Source organism: Corvus moneduloides, chromosome 9 (genome assembly GCF_009650955.1).
Source record: "Corvus moneduloides isolate bCorMon1 chromosome 9, bCorMon1.pri, whole genome shotgun sequence".
Classification (NCBI taxonomy): Eukaryota; Metazoa; Chordata; class Aves; order Passeriformes; family Corvidae; genus Corvus; species Corvus moneduloides.
In genome coordinates, this window is record NC_045484.1 from 11468771 (window position 1) to 11495274 (window position 26504).

General features: G+C 36.1%; 1 protein-coding gene across 3 annotated transcripts in view; it reads left to right on the top strand.

The window, feature by feature from the left end:
* The window catches only part of VAV3 (vav guanine nucleotide exchange factor 3), a 151609-nt gene that overhangs the window by 106750 nt on the left and 18355 nt on the right, over positions 1-26504 (top strand). For all 3 annotated transcript variants that reach the window (XM_032117752.1, XM_032117754.1, XM_032117753.1), the window contains 5 exons: positions 16204-16340; positions 20036-20101; positions 23748-23782; positions 25478-25594; positions 26265-26352. In XM_032117752.1, coding sequence (XP_031973643.1) covers positions 16204-16340; positions 20036-20101; positions 23748-23782; positions 25478-25594; positions 26265-26352 — 443 coding nt within the window. The remainder of the gene's footprint in view (positions 1-16203; positions 16341-20035; positions 20102-23747; positions 23783-25477; positions 25595-26264; positions 26353-26504) is intronic.

Consider the following 26504-nt stretch of genomic DNA (forward strand, 5'->3'; position numbering starts at 1 on the left):
TTTGAGACCAGAGTCAGTGAATTTCTTTGTGGTCCCACGTCGTGGGACAACTTCTCTCAGCTGGGCCTCAGCAGCAGTGAATTCACAGATGCACTGAACTGTGTGACCTACTTTGTGAAATCAAATTAATTTATCTCACATATTTATTAAAAATACATACTACATTCAAGATCTTTGCCTCCCCCCCTCCTGCCCCCCCCCCCCCCCCCCTTAAGTGCTTCACAAAATAATGAGTTCATCTTTGTTGTGTTACAAGAAAAGACATGTCTAATGTTTTGCACCAAGAAGTTTTCCACTAATGCGTTTCTGGAAGGTGAAGCAGGGTTTTGTCTTCCAATGAAGCATTTCAAATGTAGTTTAATGATTTTTATTTGGGTTGTTTTATTTTAAATTAAAACTATTTTTACATTCCTGTTGGGGAGAGGTATTTGAAAGGTGCCTGTCCCCTTGGCATCTCAGCAGTAAGCTAACATTCAGAGAAGAACATAGCCTTTAGCCTTTTCTTTTAATTAAACATCAGAAGACCCAGATGCCAAAGGGTGAAATGTATTTATTTTGTCAAACTCTTTCATCCTTGTCTGGTTGGATTGCAAGATTAATTTGCAGTTGAGTAATTTAAACTCTTGTCTTATTGGATATATTTTTTGGGACTGTCTCTATATCTTAAGCAATTAACATTTTATTTTTTCTTAGAGAAGTGATGGTGTTCAATACATGCTTAGCCATATGTTGACATAATTTTTAAGCTGAGGTGGGTTAAAAATCCTTCAGTGTCTTTCTCTTTTTCTGCATAAAAGCACTCACCCTCAACTGTTTGAGCATCATTGTTTGGAGATAACTGCAAGGAAGTTGTCAGCCAGAAAAAAGGATAAGGTAAGGTAGAAGTGGGCAAAATGGGCATACAAGTATCATCAATAAAACAAAAAAATTCACTGTTTTGTGTTTTAAACACACACAAAAGTAGTACAGCACTATTAAAAAAAAAAAAAAAAAAGAGGCATGTGCCAGCAGCTATATGGCCAGAAGTTGCCTTTACTTACCATGGCAAGTGGAAGGAATTGCTTGGTATTTTGCTGAAGTTTATTGGGACTTAAAAATCTGTTACTCATCTTTAGGAGGAATATTGCATTTACCCATCTATTTTCATATCTGATTTTAATCTTCAGGGTATTTTAATTCTCAGAAGGCAAAACAAAGATAATAAGGCAATGAATGATTAAAAATAGTCAAAAGTAACTGAATTTTAACAGTACTCTAAAGCATATGGTTTCTTTTCTTGTGGCTCACTCATTTAACTAAACCAGTATTTGATCACTACTTCAAAGTAATTCTCACACAAAGAATTTGGGAAACATTGTAAAATTGAAAGCAGCCATCCCATGGGAGAAAAAAGACTGCTGAAAATTCACACAAGAGAAGCTCCCAGAGCTGCCTCTGCCTTTTGCCTGAGGAAGGTTTTAAAGCTTGATAGAAGAGGCCAGAGGCAAGAGCCTGAGAAACTGATGCTGCTTTTGGAGAGTTTTTAATCTGCTCACCACTTTGAGATTCCCAGAGAAGAGAAAAATGAGGCTGAGTTGGGCTGCAAGCCAAGCTAGCCTGGGATCCCTCCAAGAGTAGCCAGTTAAATGGATGCTGAAGGATAGAATTTGGGGTAAGGTGTTGTGGTACTTCCTGCTGTACCTTGTGGTTTCATTTCTTAGCTCTTAATTTTCCATCCACGTATTTTCATTATCACTTTTTAAACCAGTCTAAAATCCTCACAACATCCTTTAACTATCACTCTCATGATTAGTTGTGTGAATAAAGCACATCTTTTTGTTTGCTTTTAACCTGCTACCTATTACTTTGACACCTATATTTTTTTGGCTCAAGAAAATGAATAATAAATAAGGAAATAATGAGTACTTTTTCTCTGGTCGCTGTTACGCCACTCATGGGTTGTCTCTGTCATATCCCCTTGGGTCATGTTTCCTCTAGCCTGAAGAGCTGTTATCTACTTAATCCTTCTGATACAGAAGCTCTTCTGTATGTCTGATCATCCTTTTTGCTTGTTTGCATGCTTCTAGGTCCAAGAGTAGTCAGTCTTTCTAGTTTTGTGTCTGCTAGAAGAAATTTCTTAGTGTTGGTATAGAGCAGAATTAGAATGTAATATTAAAGGACTGATTGTAAAAAATACTTAGCAATTCCTCTGAGATCTGTTGTCTCTGTGGGGACAGCTGTTTCACACTTCATCACTGTGTATAATTATTCAATCCATTTGTTGCTTTAAGTCTTTCATGAAGGTATGACCAAATGGCCACCAAAGATCCTTCCAGCCAGAGTTACTCTCTGATTTTGTATCCTATTGTTCATGAAATCTTCCTTCAGTCCTTTGCAAGTAGTGTTCTTATTAAAGAAATGCTTTTGCACCTTCTACAAGACTTAATCCACTCTTACTCCCATTTTAATTATACTTATTAATTTTTTGAACAAGGGAGGGCCAAACATGGATTCCTTTGGTTGACCCTTTTGTACATCCCCTTCTATTTGAAAAAAATACTGTTGTTCCAACCTTTTATTTCCTGTCCTTTTGTTGTTTGTTTATTGGGGTCAGGGGGAAACTTTTCCTCTTATATCATGTAAGCTGGAAGACAGCCTTGTTGTGAGTCCTGTTAAAATTATTTTGCTAATCCACATTAATATACAATCTTGCTTCTTCATTGTTTGCTTTAAAGAACTCTAAACAATGTCCCTGACTTGTTCTTAGAAAGTATTTGTAGTCTTTATACTGTTTATCCATATACTTTTAAATTCTGTTTTTGTAGGCTTTACCAGTCTGCCTTGTACAGCTGTCTGATATTTGTGTTGAGATGTCTACTTACTACAACTTCACATATAACTACCTATTTCTATGGTACTGAGTTGTTTTAAGAACTATCTTGCAGATCATAATTAACAGCTCAGCGATGTAATGTTTGAATTTTTGGTACTTAGTATTTTCAAGTAGTGACATTATAAAACCTGATCTGGTGGATTTTTCAGTAGAATTAATTTATTCAGTTGTCACCCTTCGCTGTGGTTTATCCAGGAGCAAAGGTAGAGTACTTTTTCTGAGGCTTTAAGTGAAAGAAGTTGGAGTTCAGCCCTCTTTGCTGCTCTTGCTGACCTGCAAATAAATAGAAGACATGTTCAGTCTTGCACTTCTCATAACTTGTGTTTCTTAAGCTTTAGTGTGCAACAGGGAATTAAAAAGTAACTTCATTATCTGATACCTTGAGAAGGTGCCTCAGTCCGTTAACCTTAGAGGTTATTCTTTAACCAGCCTGTTTGGAATAGGGAATGTGGGAGAGGGGAGAGCATGAGTCACTGTCTTTTATTTCAGACAATAAAGCATGATGTTTACTCTTCTTGGCCTTTTTCCTTAATTGGATTTGACAGCAACAAATAGCATGAAATATGATACCACAAAAGCTGCATGTATGGATCACAGCTTTCCTTCCAGAACAACGTCACACTCCTGGCAGTAGCAGTCTTCTTGTGACTGGCAGGGATCATTTTAGTACACTGGCATTCACTTAATGCTGGTATATCTTCTACAACGTTTAAAAAAAAAAAAAAATCATCTTTACAGAAGACCATACAGGTTGCCTTATAATTTTCACCTTCCCCTTGTTTGCTTTGTCATGGGAACAAGAAAGGCTGAATAGGAAAAGAGTATGAGGCTTAATGATGGGGACTTAAAGCTCCGACTGCTCCTGTGCATTGTGTGCTGGTTTTGTTATTTGTTTCTTGTGGTATTGATTTAAACCCTGAAATTGTGTGTTGCTCTGCACAAGGCTCAGGCACCTGAGAAACACTGAATGATCAACCAGGCTCAAAGAGCTGATGCTGGGATTTAAGTGTCTAAGGTGTGTTCTTTGTCAGGGCAGTATTTTGGGAGAAAGTCTGGGTGTTCTGCTGGTGTCAGTTTGATCTCTGGATGATTCTTTGATGTAACTACAGGCTGTTGCCACAAGGTGTGATGCTTTTTCCCACTAAGGTGTTCCCTTACTACCTTTCTTTTGAATCTATGGATCACCTGGTCACAGGCTAAGTAACTTCAGTGAGATAATGGCAAACTGGTCATAGGAGGCAGTGGTGGCAGCCGCAGTGAGGAGATAAGTGAGATAAGTCATCCAGACTTAAATGGGATATCAGCCCATATACTTTGTTGCTTTCAGGTGTGGTTTCTGTCTTAACAAATCTCACACTTTGCTGGAGTATACAATCCACATTCAGACTGGAAACAGAAAGTAGAAGGAGAATCTTCACTATTGTGCAGATGAATATATGAGAGTTTCCTTGATAGGGAGGGAAAGAAGCAAAAATATGTAAGATGGAGCATGATTATTATGGCAGCATTGACATCTTGACGGGGACTAAACTTGATTCCCATCTTTATTGCATATGATAATTTACCAATAGTGTCTTGATTTTGCAACAGCGGTCAAGTGATGGATCATTTTATTGTATGTTTTCATTTTTGCCTTTAAAGGAAGACCCTTTTACGGCTTATTATTTATTCATCATGTAAGCAGTCTTCAAGTTAAGGACTTACTTATATGTAGAGATAGAAAATTAATCTACTTAAATTTGTAAACTATTTTGAAAATTTTACTAAAAATTGAAAATACTTTCCTTTGATAAAAAGGGAGTATGCAGAAACAGTGTATCAGAATAGTATATAATTTTTCATATGCTAGTTGTGCTAGAAAAGAAAGGCTAACATAAATGAAGACAGTAAAAAACTTATGTAAGATACATATTTTTATACTCACTGGATATTTACATTGTAGTCTCAATGCCTTTGGGTATATCAGCTGATTGAGGCTAGGAATACTACAAATTCATGGGAAAGCTGGAGGTATCACAAAATATGATGTATTTTTTATTTTCTAGAATTTATTTTCATAGATTGCCAATACTTCACATATGCAAAGTGTGCAACATAAAAACAATATATAAATAGTATATACTATTTAGGGATAAACAATTTTAACTGCATTGTGGTGTTAACAGTGAAATACGTATTCATCCTTTTTGACTATTATAGCACAAATACTTTGTAATGAAAACAAGTTCCGTTCTCTTTTCTTGAAGAAAATAATTTATTTGCTGCAGCCTATACAGACCAGAAATAAGTAGGCATATTTTTTGGGAACAGGTTTGTTTTAGCCAAAACAACAATGTCTTTTCATTGCTTTAATATAATGCCGTAATTCTTGGCAACATTTATCTACTGATGCTTGCATGCAGAGAAGATCTGTAAGGCCTGAAATTTTTTTGCATGTGTGCTAAGAACTATCAGTTAAGAAGTAAAAGAGGTTTCTGCTGTAATCAGGGTAGATGCCACAAAGAAGAAAAATTGCTTGAAGAGTAAGATCATAAGAGTGTTTAACTTGAAAAGCTGAAGGATTATGTTAGCGTTATGAAGAGGGCGCGTGCAGGCGAAAGGATTTGTCATGTGCTGGGACCTGCCTGCTTTGCCAGGCCTCAGCCACTTCCCTTTCACAATATGTAATAATTTAAAATGCTTCTCATGCCAGAGAATTTAATTCTTGTAAGTAACAGAAATGGAGACTGAGGCCTTTTGTCTTAGAGGCAGATGCTATTAGTCAATACTGAACACCAAAGAAATTGCATGAAATATAATTGAATTTTTATTTTTGCAATTCTTGATGAATAAAATGTCAGCACATTTTCAACAACCTGTGTTTTTAAATTTGATACCTGTGAAAGATTCTAGGTGGCATAGGTATGTATTTGCATGGCTTATATGTTGCTTTTAAACTTACTCCATCTGTGAGTTCTCTACACTAGAAAAAATGTCTAGGTCCTTTACAAGATTCATGACATTTTGCAGTATTAAATTCCATTTCCAAAGTGGAATTTCCTGTTTCCAAGCCTTTTTTCTCTTACTGCTTGCTGCAGAATTATCCCTGGGCATGAGGAAGTTAGTATTTAAAGTACAGCTCAAAATAATTACTTCTGTGGAATAATGGACTTCTGTATTGCAAGATTCGTCCCATTTTTTCAGAGGCTTTTGCTGCACATAATCTACTGTCTGGACACACCTTCATAGCTCATCTGTAGTATCTGCCCAGTGCAAGTTGTTGGCTCCTCAGGGCAGGTACATGTTTGAACAGATCTGTGAATTAGAATGCCATGCCTGTCTATGGCATCACATTAAAAGATGTGATAATTAACACTGGTTAATCTTCATACCGTGGGCTTTTATAAAAAGCAGCAGCACATGTACCACACTTTTTAATTCATGTGCCAAAACTCCATTTTGCTTAATATTAAAAAAAAAAAAGCTTACATTTGAGGCAACGTGATTTTTAAAGTTTATATCCCTAATTCTCCTCTTGGACTACGTTGAAATGATGAAATTTCATTATTTTGTCAAAACAAATGAAAACTGTGTTTTTGAACCTGATTATTCCTTGTTTATTCCCATGAAACATTTAGCACTCAGCCATTTCTAATGCTTGTTCGAAGTGCTGAGACTTTTCAATCCAGGCAATTCCAAAATTCCTTACTCTTACAAGGATAGCTGTCTGTGTCACTCCAAGTAAGGAGTACTTGCCTTAATAAACATTTGAAGTTAAAACTCTACAAGAGCTTGTCCTTAACACTTGTTTGGAGGAAAACCAGCTGTGAAAGGGAAACTTTGTCTGTCTGTGAAAGAAAAATAGTTTTCACTCTTAATTAATCACAAAAAGTATGTGGCAATGACGATTAGGAGGTCAGTGACTTTGTTAGCTCTCTGCTTTCTTTCAGTGTAGTCATGGAGAGAGTCCTCCTTCTCTTTTGAGAAATTACCCGAGTTTGAGTATAAAAACTAAGACATGATTTTGGAATTGCTCAAGAAATTTCTGTGATTTTAGACATATTTTCTTGCATTTGCAATCTGCAGTTATCAATCTAGGGCATGTTCAGGTTTTCTGAATTAATGTGGATCTACAAAGACAAATGTATGTATTATAGGGGAGGACTGAGTGTTTGAAAGATGCCTAAGATGCTTGTGAAAAAGTTTGCTGTGCAAATGGGATTCGGTTGGCATTTGTAGTTTCTTTCAGCAGTGTACTTGACTAATTTTTGTATTTCTTTTCTGTTGCAACATTTTGTCACCTGACTTCCCAAAATCTTTGCATTTTCTTTTCCTTCTGTTTTGAGACACAAAAATTAATTTAAACCTCAGGAGTGAATCTGTGAGAGTTATGAGCAGAACCACCAGTTAAGGTCATGAGCGACGAATGGTCATGGGTCGTTTAAATAAGAATGGGGTCATTCCTTTCCCAAAAGGCAGCCCTTGTGACTTTCTCTTCTGAAGTTTAAAAACATGGCTCTTCAGAAGCATTTTTGTAGTGCCAGTTTTTTTTTCTTGCACAGAGGTGAGCTTCCAGGCTCCTTAAAATTTGAGTGTCACAAGGTGCCAAATGCCCCTGCTTAAGGATGAAGTAAGAAAATGCCTTCTGTTGGAGTTATTTTTTTAAATAAAAAAAAAAAAATTCTGAAACTTAGTTTGGATTGTGGATTTTCTTTGCTAAATTTCTTATTTCTGGTCAAAATAGGTGCTTTATTTATAGGAGCACTAAGCTGACCTTGCCTTGGAAGACCTGAAAACTTAAAGCTCCTACTGAGAGGGGACTGTTCACCTCAGTGAATGTCCATGTTCCCATGCTGTTAATTTTATTAATGCTGCTCACATTGTCACTAATCATAGTTATCTTCAAAAAATCTTTGCTGACAAAAGCATTTGGGTGAAGTCACATACTGATGTTCAGAGCAGGGGAAGATGCCCATTTGTCTGCGCATTGGTCTTTAAGCAGCAAAACTGCTGTAATATAAAAACAAATGTGTAGAAATATATTAGAACTCATACAGTTTCAAAAATGCAACCTTGTAAATTGAATTACATTGCTAGACTTGTTTGTTTTCCTTGTAATGAACTCCTGCTATGATCTGCAATGTAGTTCCAAGTTTTGTCTGGATATTAACTGGAAAATGGAGATACAGCCACATATCTGGGGGCTTTTTGCTAATGATCAGATTTACAAAACCCGAGGAAGCACAAGGACTTCCTGAGCTGTGGTGTTTTGCTGTTTCTCATAACAGGTTGTTGATCAGACTGTTAGCAGACAGATTTTTTTCCTCCCACACATCTTCATTTTGGTTGATGGTTGACCATTTTTGCAGAGGTCTCTGCCAAGAATACAGTTTATATATGCAGCATTAAGGAGAAACGGTAGAAAAATTGAATCTTTGAAAAACTATAGATTTGACAGTAAAAGACTGAGGGAACCCCAAATCCTGTTTCAGTAAGGTTTTTGACAAGGAAATGGTTGTTGGAAGAGAGGACAGTGACAGAAAGCAGGGCTAGGACTGTGGAAAAAAAAGACTTTTTTTTTCCCCTAGTTGTATACGTTCTGGAGGATGACAGTCTTTAAGTTCCCCATTTTGATGGAAGAGAAATATGACTGTTTATCAGATGTGTTTTGGAGTGCATTACATATTTGTCATCTGAATTTTGAGACAGTGAAGATTATTTTGTACCTCCCTGCATCCTTTCCCCCATATTGCCCCACTGCTTGTGAGCTCTCTGTTCGTGGAGGAAAGGACTGCTTTACTTCTCTAAGAAAAAATGTAGCAGTTAAGGCTCATGGTAGCTGATAAACGTTTTAATAATCAGCCTTGTGTAGTTCTTTGACTTCAAAATTGAGTCAAGTGGCAAACTCCAGAGTTGTGGTTAATCATATGACAGATAGTGAGACTAAATTGAACAGTACTCAAAGGCAAAGCAGTTAAAGAGAAGACAAGTGGAATATTCCTGAGTCTCAGGCACTGTCAGTGTTTCAGCCATCTTACCTTTAAACCAAAAGGGGGAAGGTGTAGTTAGGAAGCAGCTAACAGCTCTTTACTGTGAGGGTAGGGAGGCACTGGTACAGGTTGCTTAGAGAAGCTATGGATGCCCCATCCCTGGAAGTGTTCAAGGCTGGGTTGGATGGGGCTTTGAGCAACGTGGTACAATGGAAAGTGCCTCTGCACATGGCAGGAACGTTGGAATGAGGTAATCATTAAAGCTCCTTCCAACTCAGCCCATTCTATGATTTTATGAATGTAAGGCTTAAAAGCAATACCTAAAATTAGAACTTCTAATTAGAATGACATACAAAAATAATGACTTGAGAGTAATTATTTAAATCATTGACACTCTGAAGGGTGCACTTAATAGACTGTGCTGGCATCTTCCACTTATGTGAGTTCTGTAATTTGTGTTATAAGTACTTGGCCTAAAAGTTAAAAACTCCACCGCAACCTAGTCTCTTTTGAGGCATTAAAAGAACGCCTCAGAAACTGAATGTAAGTGGGTTTTTTTAAGTGATTAGTAGTGTTGCTTTTCTCATGTTTTCTCACCAGCTGAGAAAGCCTTCTAGACAAGTTTTGCCTTGACAGTAACTGTACAAAGCCATTGACTTCCACTGGTTTTGGAGATAGATGACGCTGATGAGGAATTGGGAAGCTGCTCTCCTGATAAATGCAGGAGAGAAGAGCCAAGTTTGCTGTTAATTTTGCGACAAAAGGATTGTGAACAGGGATTTTGAACAATTAAGGTAGCGGAGCTGATTGGAAGAACATACAGAGACTGCCAACGGACTTTGTTTTCCTATAGCCCATGCTCAGATTAGAGCTTTTCTTTAACTAGCTTTTAATATTAGTGTTGGACCTAGATGATGGTGCCAAAAAACACGTCAAAGCTGGTGATTTTGTGTCATGGATGCTCAGATTGTGGGTATAACAGTTCCACCTGTTCTTCATGCTGCTGTCCTTATCAACCCGTCTGCTTTGCTCTTTTTGTCCTAACTCCTTGTTACTTTATTATTTGCAGTTGTGCTTCTTGATCTGAAACCTTCACAGTCTAATTTTACTTACCATGGTGTAAATACAAATCTTTTATTTCAATATGAGTTTCCCTTTGCCTGTGTCTCTAGTTTCTGCTGTTAAAATTATCCGTGACAGTGTGGGCCGCTGTTCAGACATTTAATCCCATGAGACACTGCCGTGAGTTATGTAGCCCTCAGTTCCTGGTTGGAGGGTGAAGATGTATGGAGGTGTACCTGCTCAGAGATTTTGCATGGAATATTCCTCCCGGTCTTTGCTGTGGAAGGCTTATCAATCACTAAATTTCAGCTTGTTTCTCCGTAGAACTGCATTCCCATTCCCTATTTTTGTAGCTGCAAAGATATAAACCAGAAAGGGTTAAAGCAAGTGCAGAGGTTCCAAATAGACACCCAAAATGCTCTTTTGGTGAAAGAAAGGACAATTAGTGAGCATTTATGTCATTTCCTATACAAAAGGCAATGTTATTTTCTTGAGATTATGGAAACATCAGGATTTGGCCTTGTCAGATAGTCTAAAATTCTGTTTCAGATTCAAAGCCTCATGAAGTCAGGAGGCTTTATTCCATTGCATTACTGGGTTTTATTTTTTTGATCAGGTTATAAATATTTGGTGACTATGCTATATTTTTCCTAGAGAAAAAGAAAGGGATCTTCTTATTAGCTAGGAAGGGATGTTTAATCCAGACAAAGTTGTTTCACGTCTTTGTGCTAACAGTATAAAGTATATCCACAAATTTGCCTTTGAACCCTGCTCTCCTATATGCTGTGTTGTTGTTTCGTATGTTAGAATGATCCCTGCCCAAAACGTAAACCACATTTTGTGTTGCTTGGGAAGAACAGATGCTGGAATCAATTTTGACAGATAGAGGTCATAATAGGGCATGCATTATGCATGTTGTTAGCAAAAAATAACATTTCTGAATCTCTGCATGAAACTCTGAGGGTCATTCAGTGTTGTTTAGAAATGCAGAGCTCCTGTAAAGAATACAAGTATGTAAGGAATACATTTTTTATTTGTTTCATATACAATGGGTATTCTAATTTATTATGTACTATGCTAATTCTAAATTGTAACCTCCTTCCTTGACTCATAATTATGAGATGAAATACTCAAATGAAGCTATGGTTTATGAAAGGTTTTATTTTTCTGTAATGTAACTTAATTGGCACTTTACAAATCTTGACTCTATCATGCTTTCTGTTTTTCTAATGAGATACAATTTAGATCATCAATTTATGTTAGTTCTGTGACCCAGGCCCAGGCTGTGAAGACTTTTCTAGGAATCTGGTGTTTTTTCCTTGTCTTCAAGTGAAGTAAATTTTAGCTATTTATTGGTGTCATAACTGGATAAGTTTGGTTTTTTGATTTCAGTGTTGGAAATAACCAGGCTCTTTTGTATCTTTAAATTAGAAAGTTTCCTGATAAAAAACTTTGTCATGTGGAAATCTGATTCAATGGAAGCCAATGGGATTTTTAACATTAATGATAATGCATGCATGAAACCCTGACCTTGTCCTTTGTGTTGGAATTTTACCTTCTTTTTGACATGTTAACGAGTAACATTGTTGTGCCAGATGTGTTTCCACAAGTTTTCTGCATATTGTCAAGTGCTATTGGTACTGCAGCTATGTACATTGCAATGGCAGTGTCTCTAAATGCTTAACATATTTCACATTTCAGTTGTTAATGCATAGAGATTCTACACTGTTTCTGTCACAAATAATCCGTAATTGTACTCTAAAGCATTTCATGTTTCTGTAACATACCACTTTTTCTTGTCTGCATTGTTGAATTACAGAAAGTCCTCAGGATTCTTAATGAATATATTTGTTAGGAATCCATGTGCCAATTGAAAATGAAATGTCAAGATAGACAAGGAAAGTGTTCTAGATCTTGCCTGTCTGAGCTTCTGGAAAGCAGCTGGTATGCTGCCTCAGAGGAATTGGTCTCTTATGAGAGGAAGCTAAAAGAACTTGGCTTGTTTAGCCTAGCAAAATGAAGGTTAATAGGAGTGTGATTGCTCTGTTTAACTGTAGTATGAAAATAAATGCAGACAAGGAAAAGAACTATGCAGGCTGCTGTTTCTAGATGGATGTAAGTTGGCCATGAACTAATTTACTCTGAAAAGTAGAAGATGCTTGTTGTGGTTTAACCCCAGCCAGGAACAAAACACTAAGGTGAGAAAACTCGTGGGTTGAGATAAAGACAGTTTAACAGCTAAAGCAAAAGCTGCACACACAAGTAGAGCAAAAAATGGAATTCATTCACCACTTTCCTGCGCCAGTCAGGTGTTCAGCTATCCCAAGGAAAGCAAGACTCCATTGTTTATAACGGTGACTAGGGGAGACAAGTGCCATCACTCCAAACTCCTTCCTCCTCCTTCACCCCACTTTATGTCCTGAGCATGATGCCATTTGGAATGGCTTATCCCTTTGTCAGTTGGGGCTAGCTGTCCCAGCCATGCCCCTCCAGCTTCTTGTGCACCCCCAGCCTCTTGGCAGGGTGGTACAAGAAGCAGAAAAGGCCTTGACATTGTGCAAGCAAACCCTATTTTCAGCACAAATTCAAACCATAGGTAGCCTCATACTTCCTTCTGTGAAGAAAACTACCCCAGCCAAAGCCAGCACAATTCCAAATGCTTAGAGAATAGAATTCTAAAATGAACAGTAGGAGCAAACAGATTTGTTTTAGGATAAGCTTGCTAAAAAAACTCAGAAATAGTTTCAGATGGTTGGTGCGTTAATGATGGATAGGTCTTGATCCATCACACCCCAGTGTCCTTTGTGTATGTTAGGAGGTGAAGGGTGACCAGTTTCTGTCCAATTAAATGTACACCAGCTCAATGTTAATCTGCTAAACTCTTTCTGAGCGACTATAATCAAATCTGTAACTGCATGGTGAAAATGAAGTTGAGCATTCTGTTTGGAACTTTTTGACTCTTTACCTCAATATATTAACTGTTCTGTACCCCATTTATTTTTTCCATACTTAATGGTGATACAGGGGAAGTTCTATGAGAAGAACATTTACCCGTGAAAATTTAGCTATTCCAAGTAATATGTACTTGTTTTTGATTAATTGATTCAAAGATTTCATTTAGTCTTTTGTTCCTGGAAAAACTGATTAAAAAAAAAAAGTTTAAAACCATACGACAGGGATAGGTCCTTTTGATATTTTCATAGAACTAGTAAAACATATTAGTTGTGCATTCACTGCTTTTATATCTTTGATACAGGCTGTGTATGCATCTGTGGTATTATTGATACTGAAATGAATATGGCCCTCAGTGACTCAGACACTCCCGTTGTTAGAGAGTGAATTTACCTTCAGTTGTTTTACTTTGAGGTATAAAGTGCATTTCAGAATCTGAGTCAAATCTAACGTGTGCGAAAATAATTAGCACCAAAATATCATTTTCCTTGTTTATGCATGCATTTTTGATCCATGGCCTTGAAGCTGGCACACAGTATCATTCCTTAAACATCTGAGTGAAAGTAGTACAGAACAGCCTTGCAGCGTCATTGGTTACTGTATATTGTTCTAATATACTGGAATCCTAGCCATGTATCTCTATTATTCCAGGTGCTGGTTTATGTGAGTCTGGTGATAGTGCACATACATTGTGCTAGGCAGTGTGTATTTGTAGCAATGGCAACGCTGAGCACAAAAGAACTCTTAAGTAGGCCAAAGACAACAATTGGATAGAATAGGTAGTAAAATAGGATTTGTTGGTCACCATAGTAGAGACCAGCTGTAGCAAGCAAATCAGCAGTTTCTGTAGGCATTACAACAAACAAGTTTTAAGAAGGGATCTGAAGCAAGATAATAGACTCCATTAAGGCCGTAACCCAAAAGCCTATTTAAATGATAGGATTATTTCTAGTGATGTCAAGAGGTAGGTGTTAGATCAAATCTTCCAATATTGTATCAAGGTAACTTTGTAATCAAAATTACTGTAGGATTTTGCAGAATCAAGCATACTGAATTATACACAAGTATTCTAGACATGATGTGTTTTAACAGGATTAATCCTGTGTTACCTTTTGAACAATTCTGCTAGTTGACACAGCACAATTTTTCCTTTTTTTCCATAGTTCTCATGACCTGGTTTTCAGAGATGCAAATAATCATAATTACCAGTGGAATAGAAATAAAAAGTGCTCTTATTCATGTTTATGACTACTAATTTAAGCACTATAGTATCTTAAAAAACCACCAGGATTTTCATTGAGAAGTACATGATTATTTCTTGAGCATATTCTGATGAGATCAATCCAAGGGTGGGGTTTTTAAGTGAATTATATCTGCACATTAAAAATGTGATAAACTGAATCACCCAATACAAGGTTTTATAATGTGAATAATTTTTTGTGCATTTGACTTCCAAGTATGTCTCTAAGATGAGTACATGCTTACAGTTTGTTCATCACATATGCCGAACTAGAATTCGTATTCTGATGGGGGGTTTCCTTGCATTAGGACAAAGTTGTCAGCTTTCACTAGACACTTTTATGCAGCATTATTTCTATTTGCTGTGCAGTGCATGGAGCATTTGTTGATGCTGAATCAGTATTTGAAAGCAGGAAAGCCTTCAAGGTGAAGCAAAGTAATGTCTAGTATTTGCCTGAGTGGAATAATGGCTTACTAATAATTAGGTGCTCATTTTAAGTATGCCAGATAACTTGCAGAAACAGTACAAGTTAAGGTGTCATTTGGGTTGAGTAATGTAACAGATGGTATTACTTTGCTTAATGTTTCATCAGCACTTCGGATTAGTACTCATTCTTTAATACAGAGAGTAGTAATTATTGAAGGTGATCTCTTTCATGCTTCATACAATTTAGAGAAGATAGTGGATATTTGTGTTTATTGCCACCTAAATTACAGTAGTAATCTTGCAACAGAAATAAGTCTTTTGTTAGCCTGCTGATCCTTTGTTGTTAGAATGAAGTTAATCATGACCATCCAGCAGGAAACATGTTAAAATATGGCAGCCCAGCGACCTTGACTTTGTAGCCTTTCACTCTTACCAATACTTATTAATACACATTCTTACAAAACTCTTAACCAATTTTTTTCTGGTTAAGATTTTAAATTTATATGCTCACTTAATGATAATGATTTTGAAAATCCCATGTTTAGTTAAACCCAGGAAAATTATTATATAATTTTTTTTAAAAAACAGAGGGAGAGTAATTAAAAATAGATCTGTTGTGATGAAATGCTTTCCTTGGCAGTAAGTAGAGTGCAAAAATCCTTTTCTAAAAGCCTCTAAATCTTTAATATATTGGTTATGGAGTGGGTGGTGCTTCACTTGATTTCAGGTATTCTTATAATATCAGAGCATACTCTTAGAGTGCAATACACTAGCTGTCCATAATGCTTAAAATGTTGGGGTTTTTTTAAAGAATGCCATTAAAGTTATAAGAACATGGTGTTACAGTATCCACAGTTTAATCTTCTGACTGAAATCCCCGGCCCCCCTATTTGATACATGTCTGTGAAGGGCTCTTGAACTGTAGTTGTAAACAGTGTTTTAGTTCTTTGTGCAAGCAGATGGACTAATCTTTGGGGAAAAAAATACTTTGTGTCTCAGGAAGTGGGTTTCTCCCTTAAAAAAAAATCCCCAACAGAGCTTAGGTTTGTAGATGCAGTCAGTATTGGTGTGGGAGGACTAGTGTGCATCTAGAGTTCTTGTCTTGAAAATGAAACCTTCAGTTGATCCAGGCTTTGCTACATGTACCCAGAAGTACTGTCATAACCCAAAAATTAAAAAAAAAAAGGTATTGTAAGAAACCTGAAAGAATTGTGATCCTGACTCTCGTGGCCGTGTTCATGCCAGCCGTAGGTTTTCGGTTATACTGTTCTAAAGCAGGTAAGATTATCCATATTGGTGTCTTTAATACTAATTCATTGCAGTCTTTGCCTTGAACTATAAAGATAGCCTTAATATTTGAACCCTATGCAGAGCCAGGGATGCATAGGTGTACAGGGAAGAGTCTCCATAGGCATGAAATCAACTTTACCCCAAGAAGAGAGGAGGATAGAGATGTTTTTCAAAAGTAATTATTTTCTATTTGGTTGTGCCTGGTGTAGTACTGAGTACTAGTGCCTTAGTCATGTACCTACTAAGACAGAGTGTTTCTTTGCTTGATTGCTCGTGGTTTTCAGATTCTATAGATTGTCACTAAGTAAAAACAGATTTAAGTAAAAATAGGCTTATGGGCTTTTTTCTGTTTGTTTGTGTTTTTAATTTTTTTTAGTATTTGTTTTTTTCAGGTTTACCAAAAATGCAAGTAATTCGGAACTACAATGGAATACCACAACCAGCAGCACAGGATGGCCCACCATTGCATATCCAGATTGGGGACACTATTGAACTCATTAGAGGAGATGCACATAGCTTATTTTGGCAGGTACTATATCATTTAGCAAATGGCTATATTCTGTTTGTCCAGATATCAACTATACTTATTGATATACTGCACTTGTAATGTTTTTATTTTTGAAGAACAACCAAATTCTGTGGTTTATCCAAATAAATGTTAGTACAACTGTTTTTGCTTTTAAATTGCCAGTAGTTGCTATATGGGGTAAAGCTTCATTCTGGCAGCCTTAAAGTCCCAGGGAATAAATCTGCAAGAACAGGATGTTGGTGGCAATCCTAGTGAAATTACAAGAGTTAAGGAGAGTGTTTGATGCAAAAAGCAAAGTTTTGTGAATTTTCAGTCTCTGGTTTTGTAACACAGCAGAAGTAAGAGCTATGTTGACAAAACCCAGTTAGTGAATATTAGATTTATAGGGGAGAGAAATAGTTCTGCAAAACAGAACCACACCTAAACTATGTGATGCTGGCTTAAGTCAGTTAAGGATAACAATTTTTTTTATATATATGGGAAAAGTATATTCTATTGATGGCGAAGATTTGCTGTCACATGATTCACATCATTACTTTCATTACTAAAATTTCTTCTTAATTGAGAACTATAAACATTGAAAATGCTGACTTGCATTCACTGTAACAGCAAATGCATTAAAGTGTGTGTCTCATTTTTCTTGATTGCTTTATTAATTGTTTGTATTGTTGGATACACGGAAATAGAGCTAAATAGAACTTTTGGTAGATTAATAGAACAACAGCTGGAAAATATCTGTCTTCTTGAATTGTTGTTCCTGTGTTTGTCTTCATGATTTTCTTTTTTTCTTTAAAGCTATAGTAAGCTAATGAATATAATATAAAAACTGCCTGGTCTTTTTCATAAGTTAGGTCATACATTTTCTTGTTTGTTTTGGCTTTTGTTTTTCTGGCTACAGTTAGGATTGAATCTTCTCCAAACTTTTCACCACTGGATCAGTGAACTTGTCCTATGTCACTGCATCATCTTCAACATTTAATTGGGGGACGTAATAAACAATAGAATTAGTTTATCTATTGGAAAAATATGTAAATAGGTGTAACCCAACCATCTCACCCTGTCCCAAAAAACCCTTCAAACCCAAAAAACAAACCAACTCCGCTCCAAAACCCCCCAGCCTGTTACTTAGCAGACCATGGGTATTTTGCATTGCTAAAAATAAATATTTTCAATGTTAGTTGACAGAGTTTGTCCTGTGTAGTTTTGTATGTGAGACTTGGTTCTGCAAGGTCTAGAGTTCTGATCTGGAGAAGCATTTGAACCTGCTCTTGACTTAGGACTGGCTAGAAGGTAATCATCTGACTAATACAATTAGTACAAGCCAAAATTATTGTCACCATGTGGGAGTGATTTTATTCCATGTTCATACGCATCTGTCAACTCAATCTACTGGAAATTGTCTTAGAGGTTATTTGTGATTATCATGCTAAAGAATTTAGCGAGAATCTCATTGTGTTTAACTAGCAGAAACCAGATAGTGTGTGAGGCTTTTCCCTAGAAGCCTTAGTAATAGATTTGATTCCTAATGGAAATTGTCATCTCCATTAGCATCATTTAGGATTTTTTTCTTTTCTCTCTTGTCACAGACTGCTTAATACAGATTTTTCTGAGTCTTTTAATGACATCTGCATTTCAAAATGTATATTAAGAAAAAGCCTGCAAAATGCAATTTATATTAAAATCTTTAATTACTCAGGAGGCCTTTTAGAATAATTTACAGTTGACTCACAAGACTAATATTACAATGGACTTTTAAGTTGACCATTGCTCAGTTTAGAAATTCAGGTGATTGTAATAGATAAGTATGTATGGTTTAGGTAAATTTTTTTCATTCTTTATGGCACATCAAATAAACAACACAAGTTACTAAGCAGTGCTTGAGCTGTAGCTGAAGTACAGTCAAACATGTTTTGATAGACATTAATATGCTTTGTTCAGTGGTTGACTGTGGTACCACTTGCTATTCAGGTATGATTAGTATTGAAAGTGTTATCACTTAGATGGCAGACTGTCAGCTCTGCTTAAACATTAAGTCTATACTTGAGAGGGATTCACGTTTCAGGAGTAAACAGACTATATGGATACAAAGGGTAACCTGTATTCAAGCAGATGGTGTGAAAGGAGGCAAGGAAGCTTTGCTGAACACAGGTTCAAATCTGTAAGATTGTCACTTCCTTGCACATAATTCTTTTTAAAATATCATTGGTATAAAACACATTTAGCTTAAATACTGCCTACCTGCATTTCCCTCTCCTCTACCTCCTCTTCAATCCTCTGTATTTTTGGTAAAGATGGCAGCTACTGTCTGTGATAAATTGCATAGGGATCTCCCATGGAAAATGATGCACTCATTTATTGTACTTAGGATAGCACCAATCAAAGAATGCTTTTATTTTTTTCACAAACATTTGTTACTTTTTTACATTCAGCTCCACTCTGTTGAATTTTCTGAGTTCTGTTTTCTGTGGTGGTGTTATGGTAGAATTACACATTTAATGTTACAGAAACAAAATGAACTAAAACCCTGAAGAAATTTCATGTGTGTTTATGAAGATTTTCCCCTTTTAAATTTTTTTTATGTTGCAGGTATGCCATCAAAAATAAAAAAGAAATATATTTTGCAAGATTTTAATGCTTGTAAAGTACTTACGCTTAATCTTATTGCCAAATGCTAGAGTATGTTATGTTAACAGTCATTACATATATATTACATTTAATGAAGGTTAAGCATTTATGTGCTTTTAAAAAATCAGTTAAATTAAAACATTTGTTTGCCAAAATACACATTTTGATGCCTTCATTTAATGAATCTGTGGTCAGAAATTTTAGCTATGTGCTCTGTTCTACTCTGAAACGTATGGTCACTGCCAAATAGTACTGGGAATAAAAAGATGTTTTTAAGGTGTTCTTCAGGAGAGCTTGGTTGGTGTTGAACTGTGTGTGAGCTGCTGATGCATGGATCTGTGATGATCAGGTCACTTTTGGTGCTTAGAAGCCTGGAGTAAATTGGTGGTCCTGCCACTTCAGGGAGGCAGCAGTTGTGTTGCAGAAAAGGCTCAGTTTAGGCCCTGCTGGATGCATTTCTGCCCTGGTCTCCCAGTTGTGTGGAGGTATCTGCAGTATTGTCAGTATATCATGGAGAGTAATCTTTAATTCTGTTAATATTCTCCTGCCCAATCAATATCCATTGATTTGCATCACTTATGGAAATGCTTAACTTAGTGTCTGAATTGGCTGTTGGATCACTAGCTCTGAATTCAAACTGGAGTTTGATCCCTCGGGTGCTGCAGCCACCGCTGCATGGTGGTGTAGTCATTCTGGGGATCTGCAGTGTTCCAGGTGACAGCTTTCTGTAGAATGCCAGTTGAGGAGGAAGTAACTTGAAAGGAGATATTAACATTAGTGAAGATATCAGACACTGGCAGACATTGACAGAACTGGGAATCACATCCCAGTCTCTGAGCTCCCTTCTTGCCTCTCATCTCTCAGAGCTTTCAGATCTATCAGTTATAATTATTACTTAATTATATTAAAACCACAACAAAACAACAACAAAACCCACAGAACTGTTGAGCAACACTTTATTGGAACAGCATTTTCTTTTAAAGATTCTTGGATATACTTATTGTCCTAAATGCCTGTGCATGTGTTATTATTTAATGTTAATCCCAATTATGTCTCAAAAATTTTTTTAGGGGAGAAACCTTACAACAGGAGAGCTTGGATTCTTCCCAAGTGATGCAGTAAAACCTAGCCCATGTGTAAGTACAATTGTTTAGTTCTGTTTGCCACCTTACAGGAAAACTACCTAGTTCATTAGTTCATCATGATTAATCTTACCTTACAAAAATAATATTGTTTCTAGTGCCTTTGTGCTTTCATGGTAGGTTCAGTATTGCTTAAAGTAGAGTGTTCTAATACTTCTGGTTATGGATGTAAGTAGGACATGTCAAGAAAGCTAGTTTGATAAGCAGGTGTAACTTACGGAAGTATTAACAAATTGATCTGTCTGAAGAGTTTCCAGAGTGTAGATCAAATACATTTTATGTGAAAGTGCACTTTCTTCCTTCCCCAGCAGGAAGGTGAGAATGCTGTGGCTCTAATCTATTCCTCAGTCACTTTGGGTTAGAGAGAGGGATTACAGCCTAAGTAGTGAATTTAAAAATTTTAAAACTAATATAAAACTTTGAATTCTGAGTGCTTGGTAAATTTTCTTCTTTCTTTAGGTTCTTACCTCTCCTTATTGCACACAAGAATCTTCTCAATCTAGAAAAGTTCAGGAAAGTAATAAGAAAAATAGTTTTATAATACATACTCAGGAGTTTAATGTATAGATGTGATGATGCATTTATATAATACACACTTGTTTCTTCTCTGCCCTCTGTAACACTGTGCATCAGATTACTGGCATCCTTTGTTAAAGGTTAATTGATAAAAACCCATAAACCCAATAATGAATCCTATTCCTTACTTTGCTTTAAGGCAGTTTTCACTTACTTTAACCTGATTTGCAACAGTTTGACTTATTAATAGAATTACTTTAGTTACAGCAATCAAAGTATGCCACTTAAATGGCTTTTTTAAGTAGGTGGAATCAGCTCTTAGTAGCTGCATTTTGATGTGCCTTTGGGGCTTATATTGTGCCTTAGTTTCCAGAACAAGTATACATGTGATCCTAAAGAGTGTAAGTACGTTAGAATACCATAAGACATCTTTACCCTATATTTCCAGAATTTTTGTTTGAAGTGGAATGCACAGAATATTTGTAGGTACAAGTTGTGTTAGATTGGGTGAGAGAGCAAATCTGAAATAAAGATGAAATTGTTGTGTGAATTTAGCTTTCATCCCTCCACCCTTCGCTTATTGTTAAATTTGTGAAGCTCCCCCCCCTTGCTTATTGTTCAAGTGGTGGATTTCCCATTCCATGGTGTGATTGTCAGTGACCCCATCAGCCATTGTGTAGTGTCATTGACAGCAACTGTAGCAGCACTTTTAGGAATCACTTTAAAAGCACAGGCAGTGAAATATCTGAAGTTAGGAAGAATGCTGCTGGGGCATTGTAAAGGTCTTTTTCTAATGGTAAAGCTTTCTGCTAAATTTAAAATATACTATTTAGAGGAGTATTGAAAAATAACACAGTTTTACAGAAGGAATAAATACTATTCATGAAATGTTACCAACTGGTGTCATGATCAGAACAAAAAGATAAATGGATGCTTCACCACTTTTAACTTGGAAGGATGAAATATAAACATCTTATTATGATAAACGATGCAGTTAGAGATACTGAAACATCAATCGGGTTTTAAACATGCTATAACTTTTACTGTTATTATTAAGTCTAACAGTCTTTACAACCATCTGATGTAAAAATGCCCAGAAACAGCATAAAATCCATATATCAGAAGACTTTAGGAATGAATATTGAATGAAAAACTGCTGTGCTCCAGAATATCTATATTCCAGGCTTTTCACAGATGTACCTATAAACAATTTTTTCCCTTTAAAATAAGTAGGATATGTCAGCAGACATTTTATGCACTCTATGAATAATATCTGTTTCTTCCTATCTTTCCTCCATTTTTCTAATTTCTTTAGAGGCATTGGATACAGAGCATACGAGTCAAGAGCTTCTGGAATAACATTTGATTTTACTCTCTTTCATGATAATGAACAACAATTGTTACATAAATATTTGTCCATTCAAAATTTGCAAATGTGACTACTCATATATCATTTAACTACTCTGGAGGATGGGCTTAAACCATCTTTGAATTTTTATATCCTTTCCAATTCCAAGTATTAGCACTACTTGACAAATTTGGAATATTTAAGAATATCTTGCAATATGTAAAAACTTGGTAATTTTTGAAATTGTGGCCTTGAAATGTGTCATTTGGTTGATCCACTTAAACATTTCTCTTGGGAATTATTTGTCAGCATATTCATAATCTGTTAACTTTTTCCCAAGTGTCCCCATCAGAAGCAGAGCTGCCTGAGTAATGACACCATCAGTATGTGTAGGGATGAGAAAAGCCAGTGCTGCTGCCAGGGGTGAATACCTGGCTCTCTTAGGTCCTCTGCCCTCTTGAGGGGTTCACACGCTGCCAGCACTACAGATGCTGCTGTGAAAAGAGCCCTTTGCCTACACTGTTTGGGAATAATTTCCTTTTTTTCTCTGAAGAACTGGACTAAATGCCTGTTTAATACCTGGGTAGATTTACTGCCGCACAAGCCTAACACGTGAGCCTGGTTTTATCACAGAGAACTTTATTGTGTTCCACACTGAAGTTTATTTCAAGGTCAAGTCTAGACACTTGGTAGAGATCTTGGTTGATACCCGAGGTCAAGCTAGTGGAAGTTGTAATTGATTGCAATTTCAATCAATTTAAGTTTATAAGCCTTTATAATAATGTTTTCCTGACTCGATTTGTTTTTGGAAGTCTCTGTTGAAGACATTTCATATATCATAAATAAAAAATTGTGAGAAGAATGTTACTGTAATTTCTTCCCTATTACAGTCCAGAAAATAGAACATTCTTTGGTTTTACTTGAAGGGAAAAAAAAAAAACAACCACATTTGCTTACCTGAGAATATGTGACCTTAAGTTATAAGTGTGTGAGATGTATGTTAAGCTTTCACCAAAATCCATTTTTCAGCACTGTGCATTTTCACACATTGTTTTAGGAGAGTAGGGTAATCCTGAGTTATCATACACTAATGGGAGATGATCAAGATGAAATGCTGATTTTCATAGGAATTGCTATACTGTGCATCTTGTGCATGAATAAACATTATCTATGCATATGTTTATGTACATATAACATCCATTTTGCAAGCTGATTGCAGTTTGCCTCATTTTTAAAAGTTTATTTCTGATTCAAATGACATGCTTACCAAGATACAGTACAACAGTTACCCAAGTCAAATACAAAGGAATGAATGATGTCATAGGATACAAGCTGTGGAATATCCTCAGGTCTCTCAGAAGATTATAGACCGTATTTCCCAGTAGACAGTCTAAGGCCACACAATCCTGAATACATGAAATGAATTTTATACATTACTGTAAATTAGTTGCATATTTTAATGGTACTTTCCTACAATGCAGAGCATTGAGCTATTTTGTGTATGAAATTCGAATACAGGCACTGTCAGAAAAGCTTTTAACAGTTCTGTGAACTAAAAATACCCAAGACAAACTGTCACAGAAGAAAAGAGCTTAAAATACTCTGTACTACTTTCAGAATGCGGAACATTTGTCCTTTATTATAACTTTCTTTAAAGAAAATAGGCTTGTAGACAAATTAGATATTGGATATTGACAGTTAAATCAATGCTATCTAATTTCTGGTTTTTAGAAAAAAAATCTTAATCCTCATTCTCTGTATCTTGTGGTATCCTAGGTTCCTAAACCAGTAGACTACTCTTCACAACTGTGGTAAGTCCCTGTCTTATCTTACAAGAATCTCTGAAAGAAGCAGTCAGAGAAAGCAACTGTGTTTACTACAATATAAATTATATTGGTTTAACCTTTCTAGGCCTCAGAAGAAGACATTGTGTAATGGTTTGGGAAAGCAGTACCATGCCTAAAAGCATTTCTGATATAATAAACTACTTAATGATTTTGACATTTTGTTTACAAGTCTGTGGCTCTACAGCCTTAGTCCCAGAGGTCTGAAATAGAATAATAAGAGATGACTATAATATGAAGCATGGAAGTATATCTTACATGTTGAGTGAATAAAGGAAGGAATAATGTTAAATACATCTTGTATCATGAGCAATTCCTTAAAAAACCTCCACCAACATTGAAGCTGTAGAGATACAAGTGGCACCTGTGGTTATGGTTTAGGGGTGTTTATGGTGGTGCAAGGTTGACAGTTGGACTAGGTGAATCTTGAAAGTCTCTTCCAACCTTGATGACTCTGTGAAAAGATGGTGTATCAAAACTGCAGCCACTGCTGCTCTGGGGTTTATGAAGTGTGTGGACTCTTTCCCACAACTCCGAGAAGACGTGGTGATTCTGGGAGAGCAGAGTAAGCATCACTTGTGCTCTTTCGCTGGTTTTATGCTTTGTCATTTAGATATGAGTTCTGATTTCCTCTTAACTTGCCAAAGTGAAATCAGGATCACATCTAAACAAATACTGATTTTTCATAACGAGCCAAGTAGAATGTTTAGTATTTAAAAGTGGTATTTGGAATTAATTTCTAACATTTTCTCTATTTATAATTTTGTTAGAAGAAAGCATATTACTGCCATCAGTCTTTATCTTCTATGGATTTTTAATAAAGAACTATTTTTTTCCTTAAAGCTCCTTTCTAATTGGTAGTGATGTATTAGTGTGAAATTTTAGTAGTGGTCTGGGGTGGTGACTACCTTTAGACTACTTTGTAAAATGGTAAGATAAGCATAATTTCCCTGGAAGCTAAGTCACTTTCCCCAGTTAACCATTTAACCTCTAGTTTGGCAAATACATGTCTGCTGACAGCCTCTCATGATGTCCTACACAAACCAGCAAGGCAGAGCAAGGACACAAATCTGCTTATGCAGTCAGGCTGCAGAATCAGTGATTTATTTGTCTTAGCTTTCAACACTTAGCATCAGCTTTTTCAAATTTGGATGTTTTTGGCTGATTTATTTTTTTTCCCTCTGGATGTTGGGTATACCCATTGCACTTTAGCCTTTAGAGGTTATGCATAATTATGAAACCAAATAAAATACTGTCTTTGTGTAAGTACCAAATTTTCATATAGGTCTTTTGTTGACCTGATGTACCTCTGGTGGCTGATTCTCCATTTTGTTAAGAAAAATCTCCAGGGAGGTTCAAAGCTTCTGGACCACTGTTGTATTGTTTCACTTGCAACAAATGATTCAGATAAACCAGTTGGTTTTAGGAACTTTTCAAGCCAGTAGTCATTCAGCTAATGCTCAGGTTCGAGCACTTTCCTTAGCAGATATTGTATTCAACATGTACATAAATACTTTTCTAAGTAAGAATTCCACAACCCCCAACAGTGGAATTTTTTCATGTTTTATTCTTCATTCAGAAATCTGGAAGTATTGCATGTTTAATAGACCTCTGGAGCTTTGAAAAAAAAATCATAGGCAATTTTAATTTTCCCTGTTACAGGTTTGCAGGAGCAATGGAACGATTGCAAGCAGAAAGTGAACTAATTAACAGAGTAAATAGCACTTACCTGGTGCGGCACAGGACCAAGGAATCAGGAGAATATGCAATTAGTATTAAGTAAGTGGAAGTGGAGTAAGAACTTCTCAAGAAAGTTTGTTCTCATTTTTGTCTAGATAGCATTTGGAATAAATATGGAAAATAAACTGCTGTTTCCATTATATAATTATATGCAGCTTCTAAGAGAGTCAATATAGCAAAACTGAAGTTGCTGTCAAAAATACCCAGGATTTATAGAAGGAAAGAAGCAATGGTATTATAATGCTGATGTAGCAAAAGGGGCTACAAAAACAATGGTTGAGTATGTTGGAGAAGAGTAAGCATTGTTTGCAGTGCAATGTGATCTGTTTCATTGACTTTGGTGAGAACTCACTGAAGCCCTTTGCATCTCAGACAATTCAGTAAAATGTGAGTTTATACATTTTGTGGGTGCAAATTATTGTTTGCTTTCATGTTATTTATCAACACGAATATAAAAGCAAGAAGTACATGGGAATTCCCAATTAGAATGAGCAGTTAGCTGTGACTTTCTTCTGATTACAGATTACTTCTGTAGCTGTACTTTAATAAATATATTTGGTTGATTAGATGTCAACTTTGTTTTGGCACAGATATACGTTTTGTCTTAAGAATTTATGTGTGTGGTGTTCTGGGGGTATGCCCTCAGGTAATTATTGATTGTGTCTGATTAAAAACACATTTATATTCATAAGTTATTCATTGCCCACAGGTACAATAACGAAGTGAAACACATCAAGATTTTAACAAGAGATGGCTTTTTCCACATTGCAGAAAATAGAAAATTTAAAAATTTAATGGTAAGCATTGATTAGCTTTTTAACAATGTGAGATTTTCTTTGTAGCTGTTTCTGTTAGAGAGAGCTACTTTGGTTCGGGAAATTCCAGAAAGCTATGAGAGTGAGAGATTGGAATTGTGTCCATACCTGCTAATACGATAATTTTTTATATT